This window comes from Mus caroli, unplaced genomic scaffold, assembly GCF_978045245.1.
Source record: "Mus caroli unplaced genomic scaffold, Mus_caroli_1 scaffold_13, whole genome shotgun sequence".
Taxonomy (NCBI): domain Eukaryota; kingdom Metazoa; phylum Chordata; class Mammalia; order Rodentia; family Muridae; genus Mus; species Mus caroli.
The window spans coordinates 8,437,061-8,457,138 of NW_028227268.1; the positions used below are offsets into that span (position 1 = coordinate 8,437,061).

Genomic DNA, 20,078 nt, shown 5'->3' on the forward strand with positions numbered 1-20,078 from the left:
AATGGAACCAGGGCAGTGCCCCTGCTAAGGACATAATCTGTAACCAGACTTCTTCTTCTGACCTTCCTCCCCTGACCCAAATCTGGTCTTAAACCAGGGCGTGAGGAAGACTGCTTTTCTTCTCCAGGTTCAAACAGGGTCTCTGTCTCTGGAGTTTTTAAAAACATAAAACCTAGTCAGGCATGCATGCCTTTAATCATAGTACTTGGGAGGCAGAGGCAGAAGCAGGGGGCTTCATTGTGAGTTTAAAGGCAGCCTCGACTACATATTGAACTCCAGGCCAGGCAGGGCTACTACAAAGGGAGACCCATCTCAAAACACCCAAAATTATAAAGTAAACTAAAAGAACATCAGTTCATTGTTCCTTGGTTCATGACCCCTTAATCTACCTTCATTTGAAGCTAGCAGGTCAGCATCTTCAAATGTGCCTTTCTCTGCCTCCCAAGGTTCTTTTTTGTTTGTTTGTTTGTTTTTAAAAAGATTTATTTATTATTATATCTAAATACACTGTAGCTGTCTTCAGATGCACCAGAAGAGGGCGTCAGATCTCATTACGGATGGTTGTGAGCCACCATGTGGTTGCTGGGATTTGAACTCAGGACCTTCGGAAGAGCAGTCAGGTGCTCTTACCCACTGAGCCATCTCACCAGCCCCACCTCCCAAGGTTCTTGTCGTTGCTGGGTAATCACACATACATAATCCCAACACCTGAAGGCCGAGGAAGGAGGATGGTTGGTCAGGGATATGTAGTGAGACTGTCTCCAAGAAGAACAAATGGTTCTCCATCGACTCTGCAAGGTCTCTTTTGCCATGTGTAGTAACAATTCTCAGTTTCTGGGGACCAGGCCACAGGCCACCATTCTGCTGTCCACACCAGTAGGCAAGTGGCTATGTCTTGTTCACTCTGAGTGGTCCAGAGGGAGGAGCTGACAGGTTCTTTTTGTTTCAGCTCAGCGTAAAGAGTCTTATTGTGTAGCTCTGGCTGGCCCAGAACTTACTATGTAGACCAGGCCGGTCTTACATTCACAGGGATTTGCCTTCAGAGTCCAGGATTAAAGGTGTGTGCCACCACTCCTGGTGACAGATACGTTTGAGTCTGTGAGTCAGTGAATGAATGAGTGGATACCCTCCCAGGGACTGAGTAAGCCAGAGACCAGAGAGGGCAGCCAAAGGACTGTGGAGAGCTGGAAAGAAAGCAGGTGCAGCCCCAGCTAGCCCCATCTGCCACTCTGCCAACCTGCTTTTGGTTGTTAGCAAGGTCTTTGGGCTCTTGAACTCATCAAACTCCTTTTCTACAAAGGGTAGGGGCTGTGAAGGATTCCCTCTGCACCCAAGGCAGCTCTGGGAAGGCACTGCTCAACCTGAAGATGCTCTGGGCTCAGAACCAAAGGACAGTGGGAAGTAAACTGAAAGCCAGGCCAAGACTCCTGGTGGTAACAGTGTAGAAGGAAAATCAGGGGGCGGGGGAGGGATGGGCCTGCAGATCTGGGCTTACTTCTCAAGACCCCCAAAGATTTTAACTTCTTGACTTAGGCCAAAGCCCCAATCATAGGTATTAGCAAAGACCTGGTCACTGTCTTAGCCCTCAGGGGCCTTGTCTTGCTTGTCTAGAGGAAGCAGGCAGGACCCTCATCCTAAGGCCTAGGAGATGAGAGGGGGCCAGGACTTGGGAGCAGGCCTGAGCTCTGGGAGTTTTTAGGAAGCCAGGTGTAGATCCGAGACCTGTCAGACTAAAAGGCGAGGAGCTCCGCCTGCTGGGCCATTTGCCCTGTCGTCTAAGTGGTTACTGTGCAGTCAACAGCTGTCCCCACTTAGTGGCATCTCTGGGGCACTTGGAGACGGAGATAGCAGGGCACACTGGGTCATTGTCTCTGGAACTGAGCAGCAATAGCCGCAGCAGCTGTGGGTCACCTCCCCAAACGATGGCTCTCACACTGCTGTGCTTATCAAAGCGGAGTTTGGCAACGCCAACAGCAAGCCCCATCCACCCAAGGGCACATCTAATCAGGCAGGTCCTGCAGCAATAGAATAACAAAAGTGACCAGAGGATGGCACTGTGGACCAGACCGGGGGCAGGGAACCTGGGTACTTGTGCACCAGGTCCCATTTAATCCCATTGTCATGCCTAGACAGCAGATAGATCTGTCCTCTCATGGAAAGACAATTCCCATGGAACTGGTACTTGTAGGCCAGCAGATGGCTCAGTGGGTAATGGTGCTTGCAGCCAAGCCTGATGACCTGGGTCATCACTGGACTTCAAATATTGTGGTGAAAATGAGGGGACTAATTCCCACAAGTTGTCCTCTGATCTCCACAGGTTTGCACCTTGGCATGCACTCACCAACACACAAAAATAAACAAGTAAGTGTAATAAAAATAAAATAAAAATAAAAACATGTTTTATGCCAGGTATAGTACACCATTAATCCTAGCACTCAGGAGGCAGAGGCAGGTATATCTCTGTGAAACAGAGAAGTGCCTGGTCTACAAAGCAAATTCCAGGCTAGCTGGGATACAGAGTGAGACCCTGTCTCAACAAACAAATAAACAAGACAGAGAGATGCGCAGAAATGTGCCGGGCCTGTGCCACAAGGGCCTTTCCATGAATTCAGGATTAACTAGGGGGGGGGGGGAGGCAGGTGCTCAGGAAGAAAAGGGGATGGGCCATGGGTGAGTCTGAGCTCTGCCCCAGCAAGGCACTGATAGGAGGTTGCAAGGCCTGGTGAGGTTGGGGGAGGAAGTGCTGACCTCGCCAGGCTACACAGCCAGAGAATTCAAAGCTCTGGGCACCGACCCTTGCTTTTCAGAATGGGGCATTTATAAAAAGGAAGGGAGGGAGGTGGCAGGGTGATGACTCATGGGATTTGTAGCTGGAGTTGAAGGAAAGCCCCGTCCGTCATGATGGTGATTAGAAATTAATGCCACTGTGCTGCGACTTTGGTGTCCACTTTGCACCCATGCATTAATTAACAAAGGACAACACAAGGGCAAGCTGCAGGGCACAGAAGCTGGATCTACTACAGAGGGGACATCCCTGGAGGGGAACCTGTCCCCCATCCCCAGAGCTTCAGGTTAGCATTTTGTCTAAGCTCCACCCCCACAGTTACCTGGCAATGGCCAGGTGTGCCTGACTCACTATAAAAGGGGCTGCTCACCCTCTCCTCTCTCTCTCTTGCCTTCCTGCTCCCCCTGTCTCCCTATTCCCTTCCTCCCTCTCTCTCCACATGCTCATGGCCAGCCTCTACTTTTCTACTCTATCCCTGCCTTTCTCTGCCTCTACTACCCTCTTGTCTCCCCTCCCCATGCCCTGAATAAAGTCTATTCTATACTTTAGAATAGTGTCTGGTCTCTCAGGGGGAAGGGATGCCTCAGCATGGGCCCACCAAGGCAGCCCCTTCCCCCACACCTCACCACACATCCACAAAACATATTCCTCCTCTCTTTTTTGTCCCCCCTGGCTTGCTCCAGCCATATTTATTTCATATATGTGGGTACACTGTCTTCAGACACAGCAGAAGGACACACATCGGATGCCCATTAGAGATGGTTGTGAGCCACCATGTGGTTGCTGGGATTTGAACTCAGGACCAAGAGCAGTTGGCTGAGCCATCTCTCCAGCCCATCCTGCTTGCCTCTCTTCATCTTTTTATAAACACATCCCCTGCTTTCTATCTTTGTTCAGTGGGGTGCTGATATTCCCTGGGAGTCATGTTGTAGTCTAAACTAGGGGACAAGAAAAGGCTTTCCTTGGTCACATGGGGACATTTGTCATCAGTAAGAGAGAATAAAACTGGAGGATGCCAACCTGAGTTCCCAGTGGTGCCTCATGACCTGGGTCTCAGGTACCCCAGGCTGGCCTGGGATTCAAAGTGTCTGTATAGCCAAAAGTGATTTTGAACTTCTGAACTTTTACCCCTTCTTGTTTGTTTTGTTTTTTTTTTTTTTTTTTCGATACAGGGTTTCTCTGTGTAGCCCTGGCTGTCCTGGAACTCACTCTGTAGACCAAACTGGCCTCGAACTCAGAAATCCACCTGCCTCTGCCTCCCAAGTGCTGGGATTAAAGGCGTGTGCCACCACGCCCGGCCCTATTTTTACTCTTACCATGCTTGTGCTCTTACAGGCATGGGCCATCACACCCAGTTCATGTGATATTGGGGATTAAACCCAGCACCCAGCCCTGTTTTTTTTTGTTGTTGTTGTTGTTTTTAGATTTATTTATTTGTTTAATGTAGGTACAGTGTACTTATATAGTATGTAATGACTTACATTGTATATATGTAAGTACACTGTCACTGTCTTCAGACACCAGAAGAGGATGTTGGATTCCATTACTGATGGTTGTCAGCCACCATGTGGTTGCTGGGAATTGAACTCAGGACCTCTGGAAGAACAACCAGTGCTCTTAACCTCTAAGCCATCTCTCAACCCCCCCCCCCCCCCCCCCGTCTTATTTGTTTTTTTAGGACAGTGTCTCATGCTATAGTCAAAGATGGCCTGGAACTAGATCCTAGCTACTATGTAACCTAGATCTTAGCTACTTTTCTATTGCTGTGAATAGATACCATGACCAAGGCAACTTATAAAAGAAAGCATTTCATTTGGGGGTTCACAGTTCCAGAGGGTTAGAGTTCATGACAGGGTGCATGGTAATGACCGTGTAGCTGAGAGTTTATATCTGGTGTGTATATGTGTGTGTGTGTGTGTGAGAGAGAGAGAGAGAGAGAGAGAGAAAGAGAGAGAGAGAGAGAGAGAATAGAGCACACTAGAGCACACTAACTAACTGGCAAAGGAAATGGTACAGGCTTTTGAAACCTCAAAGCCCACTCCCAATGACACACCTCCTCCAGCAAGGCCACACCTCCTGATTCTTCCTAACCAGTTCCACCAAACTCTGGAAGGAGCTCAGATATCCAACTATATGTGCATGTGGAGGCCATCCTCATTCAAATCACCACACTTGATTAGCCACACCATCATGGCAATCCTCCTGCCTCAGCTCCCTAATTTCTCAAGTTCTTAAGGCCAAAGATGTCAGTTAGCTGGATGGCTCCACCCTCTACCTCTTGGCTTCCAGTGGCCTTCTTTACAGGATCTCTGTGTCTCGAATCTCTTTCCACCTTATGCATTTTAAGACAGACTCTCTTGCAGTCCAGGATGCTCTCAACCCAGGTGTGTACCACCATGCCTGGCTCCTCTTCTCCACTCACAAGGACATCCACGAATGGTCCTAATTCCAGGGTGATCATATCTTGGAACTCCTGACTTACTGACATCTGGAAAGTCTTTAATTCCAAATAAGGCCAAACCCACCGTAAAGGGCACGGGACTGAGTAGGGGGCAGTTTAGCCCACTATAGCGGGATACTTTCATGTACCGCACTAACCACGAGGAGACGTGGGAGGGAGCCCATACTGCTGTGTACCAGGGTTGTTTCTGAAAGGACCTCAGGCCACATCCCCAGGGCTTTGATTGTTTTTTTTTGTTTTTTTTTTGTTTTTTGTTTTTTTAGATAGGGTTCCTCTGTTTAGCTCTGGCTGTTCCGGAACTTGCTCTGCTGTAGACCAGGCTGGCCTCGCACGAACTCAGAGATCCACCTGCCTCTGTCTCCCAAATGAGTGCTGGGATTAAGGTGTGAGCCATCACTGTCTGACTACCATTTGCATATTCCCTTGCCTACACACACACACACACACACACACATACACACACCAGGCCTGGTAGCTCATACTTTTTTTTTCCCTTTGGTAATGATTTATTTATTTTATGTATTTGAGTACTCCATTTCTTTCTTCAGACACACTAGAAGAGGGCATCAGACCCCACTGCAGATGGTTGTGATCCACCATGTGGTTGCTGGGAATTGAACTCAGGACCTCTGGAAGAGCAGTCAGTGATCTTAACCTCTTGAGTCATCTCTCCAGCCCAGCTCTCATGCCTTTTATCCCAGCAGAGACAGGCCAATTTACCTAGTGAGTTCCGGGTTGGTCAGGGCTAAGTAGAGAAAAGCCTTGTCTCAAAACAAAACAACAAAACAAAAAAAAATCCAAGCCTCTGAAGTAGCCTAAGACTCCTCCCCTCCTCCCCCTCCCAGCCTACTGCCCACTGCACCCCTTCTTCTCTGAATGCTTGTTTTTGCTTGAGTCTTGGTCTGGCCCCTCTTCTGGACAAACCCCCCCCCATCATCACCAGATTTTTCTCCTAACATACTCTCTGCCACCTTTCCTTGCCCTCATCCCTCCATCCAACCGGTATTCTGTCCAGTGTCGTTTCTGTCCCAGAGCCTGAGTGCCCCCCAGCCCCCCAACCCCTGCCCAGGGCAGTGACCTCTAGGACGTGGCTCTGCAGTGTGCCCTTGAGCTTTCCTCACCTGGGTTGCCCCCTCTGCCTTCTCTAGCAGACGCATGGGACTCTCAAATAATCCCAAGGTGACAGACCAGGGACCTAATCAATACCTAAGGATAGGGTCAAGAGATGCAAGAGTCTCTTCCCCAGGGACTCTTGATCTCCAGCCCTAGACAGCCATTCTGCCTACAGTCCCGGGTACAGGGTGATCCCAGGCTACTCTTACTCCAGCCCCACCCAGCTCCACAGCCGTTCCCAGCGTGGGTCTATCTCTCCAGCTGCTTTCTTTTCAGATCTGGAGTTCAAAAGAACAACAGATCTAGGTATAACAGCTGCAGGAAACAAAGCTGGCAGGCTGGATCCTGTCGGCTCAGCCAGGGGCCTGCAGCGCCCTGCTTACCTCTCCCCGCTGGGTCCCGGGGAGGAGATGTCTCTAGTTCTAGTTCCTGGGGCCTAAAAAGCCTGTATGCCCTGGAAACAGTGGCTCCTGGAGAGGCCAGGCCACTTCAGGACCCAGGAGGGGGAAGGGAAAAGCCTGGTTTAATTAGAGCTTTTAAAATGCTCCTAAGAAAGCCGATTCTGAGGTCCTCAGCCCTTGGGGCAGGGCTGGCCTAATAATAATAAAACAACATTTGCATGGATATTTCATTTACAAAGCATTTTCTCCGGGTAAGGGAGGCTCTGGGGTGGCCCAGTGGATTCCTAGCTGGGAGGTCACCCCCAGCCTTGGGTCGGTTCCACCTCCTTCAGAGTTTACCATTGTGATTGCCTGCGGGGTAAACAAAGGGCCCTTCATGCAACTGTTTCCAACGCTTCTGGCCTGCATTCCTTTTGTCCCCTCACCCCCCTTCCAGGAAGAGCACACTTGGGGTTTGTCATTCAGTCTAGAAACGAGGCTCAGAGGGCCTGGTGGGAGGGAGAGTGGTTGGGACCTAGTGGAGGAACCTTTCCTCTGTCCCACACACCCTCTGACTACCCCCATCCCACTCCACCCCACCCCTGGGCATCGCTGTATGCAGTAGGTTCGAGTCAATGGGTAGCTATATCCCCACACATACAATGGGACACTGGTTTGGCAACGGCTCTGTTCTGTGATCGGCAGAGATAAGCAGGTGTGAGTCTTTGCCAATCCCTCCCCAGCTGAGGATGGGGTTGTGTGAACAGTGTGGGGGTGTGGGGCCCTGGAAGGCCTGCACCTGCATGGGTGGGTGGGAGGCCTGAGGCAGCCGAGGAGCCTCTGGGGGTACACTCAGCCAGAAAGTCACGTGCAGTCACCTGGCCCCTTGAAGGAAGAGGTGACCTGAGAGGGAGAGAAAGAGGGGCCAGCATCAGATAGGGCCTGGCCCCTTAATTAGGATTAAGTGAGGATGGGCTATATAGGAGCCACCTGCAAGGGTTCTGGCAGCTTGGCTCCTTCTGCTTTCACGGCGGGAGACGGAAGATGGAGGAGGTCATTGCCGGGCTGCAAGGGTTCACGTTCGCCTTTGAGCAGGATGTGGAATTGCAGAAGGGCACTGGGCTCCTGCCTTTCCAGGGCATGGACAGTGAGTGATGATGCCTGCGTCCCCTGCCCAGGTCCCGGAGGTGCTGTGTGTCTCCCACACAGCTTCTGGGTATTCACTGCTCAGGATAGAAAGGCAGACTTTCCGAGCTGCCAGAGCTCCCTGGGTGCCCCTGAAACCTTTTACCTCCTGCCTCAGAGTTGGGCTGAGTTTAAGTGGAATTTAGAGACTGGCTCTGGGCGGTGGGGGAAGGGTTTCGGAAGAGGGTACCCCGATGACTCAGCCTCCACAGTGGGAGACAAATGACAACTGGTTTTGATGGTGGACTGAGGCCGCCAAGGGGCTGAGGCAGGCAGGAGGATTGTGGCAGTTCTGGCCAACCTGAACTACAGGGTGAGACAGTTGCATAAACAGACGGGCAAAGGAACAGACAAACAACAAACAAAACTCCAAAGCCAGCCAGAGAGAGTAGTCGGGGCCCACGCAGCTCCAAGCCCGGAGGCTTAGGTGGGACTTGCCGCAAGGCTCCAGCTCTGGGAACGCCACCTTCTCCTCCCATTTCTTTCTCCAGAGTCCAGTTCAGCTGTGTGCAACTTCTTCGCTAAAGGGCTCTGTGGGAAAGGTGAGTGAGTCAGGCCTGGGCTGGGCCAGGACAGGAATGGCTGTGGGGACCATGCCGGGTTCAGCTGGGGACTAGGACGTAGTGTGAGCTTGGCTCCTGGACTAGATAGGATTCAGCCTCTGTCATGAGCAAGAAGGTAGCCAAGTGTAGTTGGTACCACAGAAGTTGTATTTTATTATGCTGAGGGTCACCACACAAGGCTCACACACTCAATTCCTAACTACGGTCTTATTATTATCTGCTCAAGGCTGCTCACCTGTGCGACGACATATCTTAGCTAGTTTATGACAGAAGTCTCTGATTTGAACCCTACTCTGGCTACTGGTCTTCTTTTCTGGATCGGAGGTCACTTTGAGGTTCCTCCAATAGCAACATACAGTGGTATAAATAACCCCTAACAGTAGTGTTTTAAATTCCCCCTGGGGCTAGTGAGATGGCTCAGTGGGTAAGAGCACCCGACTGCTCTTCCGAAGGTCCAGAGTTCAAATCCAAGCAACCACATGGTGGCTCACAACCATCCGTAACGAGATCTGGCGCCCTCTTCTGGAGTTTCTGAAGATAGCTACAGTGAACTTACATATAATAAATAAATAAATCTTTAAAAAAAAAAAATTCCCCCTGAATCCGGGCTATGGATTCAGGTGAAGAGAGTCTTAAGGGGCCTGCCTTGGAGATCCTTAATATTCTGTTCCTATAAGTCAGGAGGCAGGGGGTGGGGCAGAGAGGACCTGGAGCCTGTTCTGGATGACTGCATGAGAAGAAAAGGAGCTCACTGGCCATCCAGGCCCTGGGAAAGCAGAACCTTCGAGGTCCATTACAGACTGAGTGAAAAGAGAAAGCTCAAAGAGAAAGCTGCTACTGAGGAAAGCCAGAGCCCAAGGAATGGCCAGCCAGGAGTGTGTGTGTGTGTGTGTGTGTGAGAGAGAGACAGACAGAGACAGAGACAGAGACAGAGAGAGAGAGTCATGCAGGCAGGCCAGGGGGCATTCAAAGAGGATGTCCTTGTCACGCATGGAAACAAGCCTTGCTAAGACATAGCCCTCCCTTCCAGTGGCAGTGTCTCCTGAATGAAGATACCGAGGTGGTCAAATGTAATGTTTCTAGTGTCTGGCCACTGTTCGAGTCACCCATTTCATGCCTGTGTTGTCCTTAATATTTGAAGTCATGAACTCACGCCAAGGAGGCCTGCCGTGCGTGGGTAGATCATTTGCCTAGCCTGCAGCAAGCTCGTCATCTCCCGCTGGCGATGCAGGCCAGTAGTCTCAGCACTTCGAAGTTGGAGGCAGAAGGGTCAGAATTCCAAGCTCATTCTTGGAAACATAGTGAATTTGAGACCAGCCTGGGCTACTCGAGACCTTGTTTCAAAGACTAAGAGAGATGACTCAGCATTTACAGGCACTTGCTTTTCTTGCAGAGGACCCTGGTTCAGTTCCCAGCAGCCACCTGGCAGCTCACAACTGTCTGCGGTTCTAGGGGATCTGATGGCGCTTCTGATCTCTGAGGGCTCTGGCACGCAAGCACGTACATACATGTATACACACACCCACATAAGAATTTTTTTTTTTTTTTTTTTTTTTTTGGTTTTTTGAGACAGGGTTTCTCTGTGTAGCTCTGGCTGTCCTGGAACTCACTCTGTAGACCAGGCTAGCCTCGAACTCAGAAATCTGCCTGCCTCTGCCTCCCGAGTGCTGGGATTAAAGGCGTGCACCACCACACCCGGCTCATAAGAATTTTTAAAAATTTACTATTATACATAAGTACACTGTAGCTGTCTTCAAACACACCAGAGTAGGGCATCAGATCTCATTATGGGTGGTTGTGAGCCACCATGTGGTTGGTGGGATTTGAACTCATGACCTTCGGAAGAGCAGTCAGTGCTGAGCCATCTCACCAGCCCAAAAGAATTTTTTAATTCATAGATTTATTTATATGAGTACACTGTAGCTGTCTTCAGACACCCCAGAAGAGGATGTCCGATCCCATTACAGATGGTTGTAAGCCACCATGTGGTTGCTGGGAATTGAACTCAGGACCTCTGGAAGAGCAGTCAGTGCTCTTAACCGCTGAGCCATCTCTCCAGCTCTATTATTGTTATTATTTAATAAGGAATAAACAAATCCAGAATATTTCCCTCCCTGTGAAAGTCATGAACCCAACAAGCATTTACAGTATGCCAAGAGCTGGGCTGGGTAGGCCCATGGTACCGGTAAGGCGACTACTCTCGCAAGGGAAAGGCAGCCTGGAGGTTCTGTTAAGATATCCTCTTGCCCATCGTGGTCCTCTGACCCCTCTTCCAGCCTGTTCTAGGTAGTGTCTGGGTGATGGGACCTAGAGATGACAGAGGTGAGGAGGAGGAGGAGAAGTCGCCTTCCAGGCCCTGCGAAATCCCCCAGGCAAGTTAGGTGGGGCCTACAACAGGTGTCTCGTTCCGCAGGGATGCTGTGCCCGCTCCGGCATGAGCAGGGCGAGAAGCTGGTGGTATGCAAACACTGGCTTCGAGGCCTCTGCCGTAAGAGTGATTGCTGCAACTTCCTGCACCAGTATGACGTCAGCAAGATGCCCGTGTGCTATTTCCACTCCAAGTTCGGTAATGCCTCTCCTGGTTTGTAGGGGATGATGGAGGGCTTTAGGGTGGGGTAGGAAAGGAATCTGGTAGTCAGGTGTGCCCCAGAAGTCCAGCCTTATCTGAGCCTAAGCTGTCTGCTTCTCTGAACCCTAAGAAAATACAACCAAGGCTGGATATGGTGGGGCACCCCTCTAATCTTGGGACTAGGGAGGCTGAGGCAGGAGAATCAGGGATTCAAGGCCAGTCTCAGCTACAGAGGAGTTCAAGGTTAGGCTGCACTACAGGAGACCTTGTCTAACAACAAGAAAGGAAATAAAAGTTAGCATTCAAGTATGGTGGTGCACACCTTTAGCCCCAGCACTCAGGAGGCAGGCCGATCTCTGAGTTTGAGGCCATAGTAAGTGTCAGGCCATCCAGGGCTCTACAGCCAAACCCTGTTTCAAAATGAAGCCAACAAGGAGCCGGAGAGCTGGTTCAGTGTTCCAAGCACTTGTTATTCTTCCAGAGAACCTGCATTTGGTTCCCGGCACTCACAAGGCAGCCCCCAACTGCCTGTCACTCCTGTTCCGGGGCTGATCTGATGCCCTCTTCTGGACCCCTCGCCTGCCACACACATTATGCACACACAACATGCAAGCAAAACATCCAGACACATACACACAAAATCCTTCAAGAAACAAGAAATAAAAATAAATAAAGGCTGCAGAGCCAAGCCCGTGCCAAGCCTGCGGCCTGTTAGTCTCAGTGACAGTTACCGCAAAGGGAAAGCAATGGGATCCTGTTCCCCACGCCAGGCCTGGCTAGTCACCCCCAGATGACTGTCAGGAATAGCCTGGAACGGAGCACCTCTCAGTCCCTGTTGGGCCCAGGCCAGGCCTCCCCAAAGGAGAGGCTTTTGGTACTGCCACCAGGAATGCTCACTGGTTCCCCGCCCCCACCCCCGCCGTCTTCTTCCTACTCGCCTGCTCTTTATAACTTTTATTTTAGATGAAAATGTCATGGTACCTCCCAAAGGGGGCATCCTGCATCACTTGTTGGAAAGAGAAGGTCACTGTGTAAATAAAGCCACAAGGTTTAGAAGTCTGGGCCCTAAAATTACCTTGTGTGGTCAGGTCTCCTCCAGCTTCTGTCGAGGCCAGGTCCTGGCCTCACTCTTACCACCCCTTTCATTCCATCCCTCCTCCCCTCCCTCCCTCCTCCCCCTCCCTCCTCCCCATGGTGATTTCTCTAGCCTCCTTCCTTGGCTCCAGTGAACTTACCCACCTGAGAGCAGCTTCTCGATAAACCTGTGTTTAATATAAATCTAACTGGCTCATTTCACCTGTGGAGAAATTTATCAGATGGGGGTGTGAATTATATTTCATAACACTGGGTACCTTGAAGGGGCAAAGTCTTTCTCAGGGCAGGGGAAGTTCGTCCCAGTCCAGCGTTCCAGACTGCCTTCTCCAAGGAGCCAGCCAGCAGCCAGCCAGCACCTCTGGCAGTTCATGAGGGTGCTTGAATGTCTTTCTAGAATAAACAAAGTTTATCTGGAGGCTGGTCCCCGTAAGTCACTGCCTAAAGCATTTTCACTTAGAAATAGCCCTTTAATCTTTCAACCCCGAGTCCCCGGGTTTGATGAGCAGATGTGGTCCTGCATGGGACCACTTTTGCAGTCAAGTAATTTATGCGCAGATGTGCAAGCTCACGATCGTGATTTGCAATCTAAGGTTTTGCTCTTTTTTTTTTTTTAAAGATTTATTTATTTATTATATGTAAGTACACTGTAGCTGTCTTCAGACACTCCAGAAGAGGGCGCCAGATATCGTTACGGATGGTTGTAAGCCACCATGTGGTTGCTGGGATTTGAACTCTGAACCTTCGGAAGAGCAGTCGGGTGCTCTTACCCACTGAGCCATCTCACCAGCCCTAAGGTTTTGCTCTTAACAGTGGGTGAATACCTCTAATATTACAAAAAGCATAATTATATGCTAGGTGGTACATGCCTTTAATCCTGGAACCTAGGAGGCAGTTGTCTTTAAAATATATGTGTATGCGTGTGTGTATCATCCCTCATTCTTCTTGGTCACACCTCCAGTACCCCTACTTGCTATGCAGACCAGGCTGCCCTCAAACTTAAGAGATTTGTCAGCTTCTGCCTCCCAAGGGCTGGAATTAGACTCTAGAGGCATGTACCACCATGCTCTGCTTCGGTGTCTATTCTAAAAATACTACTGAACTGCTAGTGGTCTTGGGAGATGCGTAGTGTACACGAGGAGACCAGCTGAAAGGGGTTGACTCCATGATGCAGCATCTATCCATAGTTGCCATCTGTGGTGGGCTGAGACTTGGTGGAGATCCCTCCGTTTTGGAGTCCGTTAACTTCTGTAAGCAACACCTTACCCATGCTCTGTAAATAAGCTCAACAAACTCACGGGCATGCACATGTGCACGCACATGCACACGCACACACATTGTTGAGGCCTGGCAGCGCAGGAAAGAGCATTTAGTAACTGTCAGGACTGAAAGGAGTAAAGGCTTGTGCAAAAGATGGGAGTGCAGGCTGGAGTGTTGCTGCCACCTGCTGGCCAAGAGCTGGAACAGCAATGTGCAGCCCAGCAGGACAGACTGGTAGTTTTGAGTCCAGAAACACTAAGATGGCCTAGGATGTGCCAGTAAGCCCTTTTGTGAAAGGAGACAGGACAGATCACAGTCTTCTGTCTTCTTCTGATCTAACTTAAGATCCTTGTTTGGCAGTTGCAGGCGGCCTGTGCCTCCAAGGCTGCTGCCTCGTAGAAATGCAGCTGAATAAGGCTTGGTTCACCGCAGAGACACAACCCAGCCCAAGCTCACCCCTAACGCAGTCCTTCTGAAAGGTTCCCTGGGGCCCAAATAGAACCTCTACTCTGCCCGTGGTACTTCCTGCAAAACACCCCTGCCCTTCCTGGGACTCTGAAATGGTAGCGTGTTTCTAGTTGAGATAGATGACCAGAAGGTAACTTCCCCTTTTAGTGTTAGAGGCCTTTCAAAGATGGTGACAGGGGGAAGACGATTCCATGGCAGGGTCAAGGTAAATCAGGGCGGGGCTGTGGAAGTGTGAACCTGGTTATAGACAAAAGACCGATGGGCTTTTCAGGGAACTGCAGCAACAAGGAATGCCTGTTCCTCCACTTGAAGCCAGTTCCCAAGCTCCAGGACTGCCCGTGGTATAACCAAGGGTTCTGCAAGGAAGGTGAGAGCTTGTGGGACAGGGATAGGATGCCCAGAGGGATGCGGGTGTTCCCGATGGAGATGCTCAGCAAACAAGGAGTAAAGTTCCCCATGAAACTGGGCCATATAACTACCCCAGTGGAAAGCCTTTCTGAGGTCCAAGGCTTGTATGCCGGTGGAGAAATCTGAGACATTGGGAGACTCAGCCTGGTGTCGGCATGACAGGCTTCCCAGGGAAGGCTGTGAGATTCACACCCTATTCTCAGCGGGTGGATGTGGGACCTCGGCTGAGAAGACTAGTAGAAAGTCTAGTCCATGAGAGAGACAGCTCCCAGGTGCTGAATGCCACCTAAGTTCCACCCTTTCCCTGTCTCCCTCTCTTCCCTGCAAACTTAGAAGGTTGTGTTCCCATGGGTCTCTGGGTCTTATCACATGTGTCCCGTGGGTCTCCGGGTGAGCGTCTTAGCACTGGGTTGGGAGTGGCTTGAGCATGCTCACCATCCAGTACCCGCTTTATGCTGGAGGAAGGCAATTGTTGCGGATGGAACCCAGGGTCTGGAGCATGGCCCACCTGTGCTTTACCATCGAACCACATGTCCAGCCCTTACCTGAGCCAAGGTCTCTGCCCCTATCTTTCTCTGGCTTTAGGGACATCAGTAATGTCCCTTACCCACCCCATCTCCAGTGGAGAGCCTGCCACAGCCTAAGCTTTTCCTCATAGCTATTCATGTATTCTTCCCTCTGGGTGAAGCAGACCCTTGCGGCCATTTGCTCTTTGTCTAGTAGGTCCCCTGTGTAAATACCGCCATGCTCATCAAGTACTGTGTCCCAACTACTTCACCGGCTTCTGCCCCAAGGGACCTAAGTGCCAATTTGGGCAGTAAGTATGATCCTTCTAGTCTCCAATCCACCGGAGTGCTGGCCCCTACCTTCTGGATCTAGATCCTGACGTGATTCCCTTTGCCCTTGGTGGGAGGTCATCTAGCAAGTGTCTCCCTAGGGATTTTCGCTGCTGCCCCACCCTGGAGGTCTGGGTCCTATTGGCTGAGTGGGCTCCAGCCTTCCCTGTTAACATGTACTCTCAGGAAGGGGTGCAGGTGGGGGTGGGGCTTACCTCTCCCAGGCTGTTCTAGACATGAGTAGAAACAGTAGGCTGGTGTTAAGTATGCTAATGAGCAGGGCTAGCAGGCTAGAGCTCACTCTAACACACACACTCGCCCCCCCCTCCTATGTCTCCCTCTCCTCCCCTCAGCCCTAAGATGAGTCCTCCGTTCCATCCCAGTAATGTGAAGGTAAGTCAGCGCTCCGCTGTTCACATGAGGGCCTCTCTCTTTTGGCCCCCATACCTGTCTGTGCTTTCTCGAGCTATACTATCTCAGGAGACCCCACTCTTTCACCATGCACCTGCATGCGGTAGCTCCTCTCAGCCTCTCTCAGCCCATGATATCTGTACCTGGAAGGGTCACCCAGAGAGGCCTGCCTTCCTTCCTTTTCTTTAGCTGGGTAACATGGGGATGCTTTCCTTTCTTCCTTGTTATTTTTATTTCTTTGTGTATATATGTACATGCACACTTGCCACCGTGAATGTCTGCAAGTCAGAGGACACCTTGGAACAATTGGTTCTCTGCCGTCTGGGTCCTGAAGGTAGAACTCAGGCCGTCAGGCGCCCCTGCAACTAACTGCTCTTACCAACCGAGCCATCTGGGCATCCCACACCAGTGGGGTTCACTGACAGACAAATCAGGACACGTGGTCCAAAGCCAGCTTTCTGAATGAAAGCTATGACGAGTCATATATTTTCCTGGTCCCGAGGGGGAAACATCTTATCCCCATGGTTACCACGCATCAGTGAGAATTCACTTCAAGGCTCAGCAGGCTAATCATGCTCTCCGGACCACACCTCAGTAAACCAAGGGTCCTCAGTAGCCAGGCAGGTGTTCCAGAGCTACACACGAGCATCCTTAGCCTCTCTATGCTTGCTTGCTCTCCCTCCCTCCTTCTCCCCTCACTCTCAACCCCTCTCTTTTTAGAGATAAGCGTCTTACTATTTAGATTTAGTTGAGGCCTAGCTGGCCTGGGACACTTGCTGTGTAAACTAGACTGGCCTGGAATTCAGAGATCCACCTGCCTCTGCCTCCCCAGTGCTGGGATGAAGGTGTGTGCCACCACTCCTGGATAACGGCTTTCGATAACTAGGGCGATGTGAACAGTTTATAAGAGGCTGCGAGGAGGGCATGAGAAGTGGTTCAGAGCGGGTACTGCTCTTACAGAAGCCCAGTTTAGTCCCAGCACCCAGGGGATCTGATTCCTCTGACCATTGTGAGCACCTGCATGCACTACTTGCACATATCAACCCCAAACACATACATACATACTCAGTTAGAAAACAAACTGTTAGGAGGTTGCAGGGAAACGAGAAGACTGTTTTGTGGTGTGGGATGGCCTTTCCAGGGTTCTAGCAGCTTTACTGGACCAGCACCAGCCTCATGCATACATTGCCCATGATGGTTTGAATGTATTAAGATCACCAACTCAGTCCCTGGCTGTATTTCCTCTGGGCAGTAGTGTTGGGTGGGGCCTGATCTTGGAGGTGAGCATCCTCATGAGATGAGCAGAGATCCTGATGAAAGCAGTTGTCAGTCGGGCGGTGGTGGCTCACGCCTTTAATCCCAGCACTTGGGAGGCAGAGGCAGGCGGATTTCTGAGTTCAAGGCCAGCCTGGTCTACAAAGTGAGTTCCAGGACAGCCAGGACTACACAGAGAAACCCTGTCTCAACACGCCCCCCCCCCCTCCAAAAAAAAAAAAAAAAAAAGAAAGCAGTTGCCATGAATGGAGCTGGGCTTTCCCAGCTTCCTTGCCCACGTTGTGACCATACTGCATGTCCACTTGGAGCACAAGGTCCTGCCCAGAAGGTCAGTGGACACAGCTTCCAGGTCTGAGGCCCCTGCTTGCAGAAATGTGAGGCCAGCTAAACTCCTGTCTTTCTACTGAGCAGGTAACGCCTTCTAAGGCATACTTGGGTAATTAACATTATAAATAGAACTGAGGGAGGTAGAGGCAGGAGATTCAGGTCAAGGCCAGCCTTGGCTACATCCGGGAGATGGAGGCTAGCCTCGATTAAATGGCATAATGTCTCAGAAATAAAATTGTATGTCTGTGTGAATAGGATTTCTCAAAGAACTAATTAAAATTTTTAAAAAAGAAAAGATATTCTGGGAACAGCAAAACAAGGCAATTTCCCCAAAACAAATCTCATGTCAAAAAACAAAACAAACAAACCAACAAACCCCCCCAACCCCCCCAACCAAAGATTCCTAAAACTATGGGTATTTAGGTGGTCATGTCTATACAGAGTGTCTCTGTAACACGGTTTCCTCCTGATTTCACTCTAGCCACAGCCTGTCAACCAGCCATGGGATTCAACAACTTCTACTGGCAACACTCTGGTGTCCCCTTTCCAGGCAAAGCCCGTGGTCCACGGTCAGAGGAGGTGGAGCCTGCCTCAGGCCTGCAGCTCAAGGGCACACCCTGCACCTTAGGTAGGTGAAGGAGCCCACTGGGCAGGGAGAGCACTTCCTTGTTCAGGGACGTGAACTGAGAGAACACAGGGCCTGATTGGGGGTCGGTGGGGAGGGTACATGCCTGCAATCCCATCGTGCAGCAGGCAGTCTGGAGAACTGGAGCAAGTCTGAGGCACATAGCCTCCACATAGCGAGCTCCAGGCAGCCCAGACAGGGCTACAAAGTGAGACTCTCTGTCTCAAAAGAAAAAGGAGCTACTGAGTGTGGTGGTGCATATCTTAGATCCCAGCACTGAGGAGGCAGAGGCAGGTGGATCTCTGAGCTCCATGTACACTAGGGCTACATAGTGAGACCCCCATCTCAAGATAAATAAGTAAAATGTAAAATAATAATAATAATGAAAACCGTACCTTTATGAGTTAGCCCACAGTTTGTCCTGAACTGTGATTTTTTTCTTCTTCTCTCTTTTTTTTTTTTAAAGATTTATTTATTTTATGTAAGTACACTGTAGCTGTCTTCAGACACTCCAGAAGAGGGAGTCAGATCTCATTTCGGATGGTTGTGAGCCACCATGCGGTTGCTGGGATTTGAACTCTGGACCTTCGGAAGACCAGTCAGGTGCTCTTACCCACTGAGCCATCTCACCAGCCCCCTTCTTCTTCTCTTTAACTAAACAAATCATCAGTGGTCCAGGCTATAGTTCCATGGGTAGAATGCTTGCTTAGCAGGCATTAAGAGCTTGATTCCTGTTTGCATTCAAACTGGAGGCAGGCGGTCCGGACGTTGAAAGTCCTCCTTGGCTATGTAGAGAGGCAAGCCTCCGCTCCGTGAGACCTGGTTTCAAAAAGAAAACGCAATTACACCAGAAAGCTAGGTGAGAGAGCAGAACCCTTTTATTTTCTTGTCTGTTTGACTCTGTGAACCTTTGCAGGTCCAGAGCCACCTTCACCTTCTCTGAAACATGGGAGCCGAACGTGAATCTTAAGCTTCTCTTTTGGGTCCAGATCTTGCTATTATTTCCAGGCTGGTCTCAACCCATTGTTCTTACAAGGTTCTCCCAGGTTCAGCCTCCTGAGCTGTGAGGCCGGAGAAGCCAAGACATTCTAGAAAACCATCCTGCGGTTCTCTGGACAAGTGGGGACTTTTCTTCTGAGAATTTATGAAAAGGCGTGACCTTAGCCGGGCAGTGGTCGCACACACCTTTAGTCCCAGCACTTGGGAGGCAGAGTCAGGCAGATTTTTGTGAGTTGGAGGCCAGCCTGGCCTACAGAACGAAATCCAGGACAGTGAAGGCAGAGAAACTGTCTCAAAAACCAAAGACAAAACCAACCATGACCTTTTTTTAAGCTTGCTTTTTCCTTTATCTTCAAAACCCAGGCCACCATGCCAGCGAAGTAAGCTGTACCTGTTGGAGCCATCAAAACCTAGCCTGCGGCGAGGGAGCTGGATGTTCTCTTAGGTAAGAGCTGGCTCCATGGCCTCCCCAGGGTATTCTGTACCCAGTGGTCCAGTGAGCGCCATCACCGTAATGAGATGCAGGATGCAGAAAGAGCCTCCTCTACCTGGCTTATTTCCATTTATCCTGCACATGCCCGAGATGCCAATCATACAGCAGGATCCGAGGTCAGCTGACTGTGGAAGGGAGGAGCCATTCATGAGCCAGGAGAACAAAGTGCACTTGAAGCCATGAACTCTACAGAGTCAGTCAGTCGACATCCCATGCTCGGCTCCCACGCTCCCGCAGACTGCTCCGGGTCTACGGCCTCAAGTGCTCCTGAAAACGGGCGATCTGATCCAACGATTGCTTTTAGTTTGACAGCTGTTTGCCTGTACAGCTTATTTATACTTGAGAATATACTGTGTGTTCTGTGTAGTTGCATTGATTCCTTTTCTTGATGCTGTGAGAAACATCCAACTCACGGGGGTGGGGGGGGGTTGGGGGGGGTTGTTCTGTGCTCCTGCTTTGAGAGGACACTGCCTATCACAACAGGAAAACCGTGGTGGGAGTGTGAACTGGCTGGTCATATCGAATCCAGTCAAGGAAGCACAGAAAAAGAAAACGGACAGCTTCCTTCTTGGTTTTTCTTTTAAAATTCAGTCTGGGATCACAGTACATAGAGATGGTTCACCTATCCGTGGCCTGTCTTCTCCACCCAGCTAAGCCTCACAAACACACCGAGGTGTATCTCCTAGGTCACTGCAGCCAAGCTGACACTGAAGATTAAACCCCATGGGGGATTAGGCAGTAGGCACACGGAAAAGGCTTATCCTCCTGAGGTAAGGTGGTGACCAGGCCAGTAGCCTATCCCATGACAAAGCAGACACAATGCTACTT

The 20,078-nt window shown here is 50.4% G+C and overlaps 1 protein-coding gene across 1 annotated transcript; it reads left to right on the forward strand.

The window, feature by feature from the left end:
* Positions 1-8,299: 8,299 nt before the first annotated feature.
* Positions 8,300-19,204, forward strand: Cpsf4l (cleavage and polyadenylation specific factor 4 like). Its single transcript, XM_029483951.2, has 7 exons — positions 8,300-8,466; positions 10,901-11,053; positions 14,148-14,243; positions 15,008-15,101; positions 15,474-15,513; positions 17,615-17,761; positions 19,121-19,204. The coding sequence occupies exons 2-6, from the start codon at positions 10,903-10,905 to the stop codon at positions 17,759-17,761; spliced, it is 528 nt and encodes a 175-aa protein (XP_029339811.2). The 5' UTR covers positions 8,300-8,466; positions 10,901-10,902; the 3' UTR covers positions 19,121-19,204.
* The last annotated feature ends 874 nt before the right edge of the window (positions 19,205-20,078 follow it).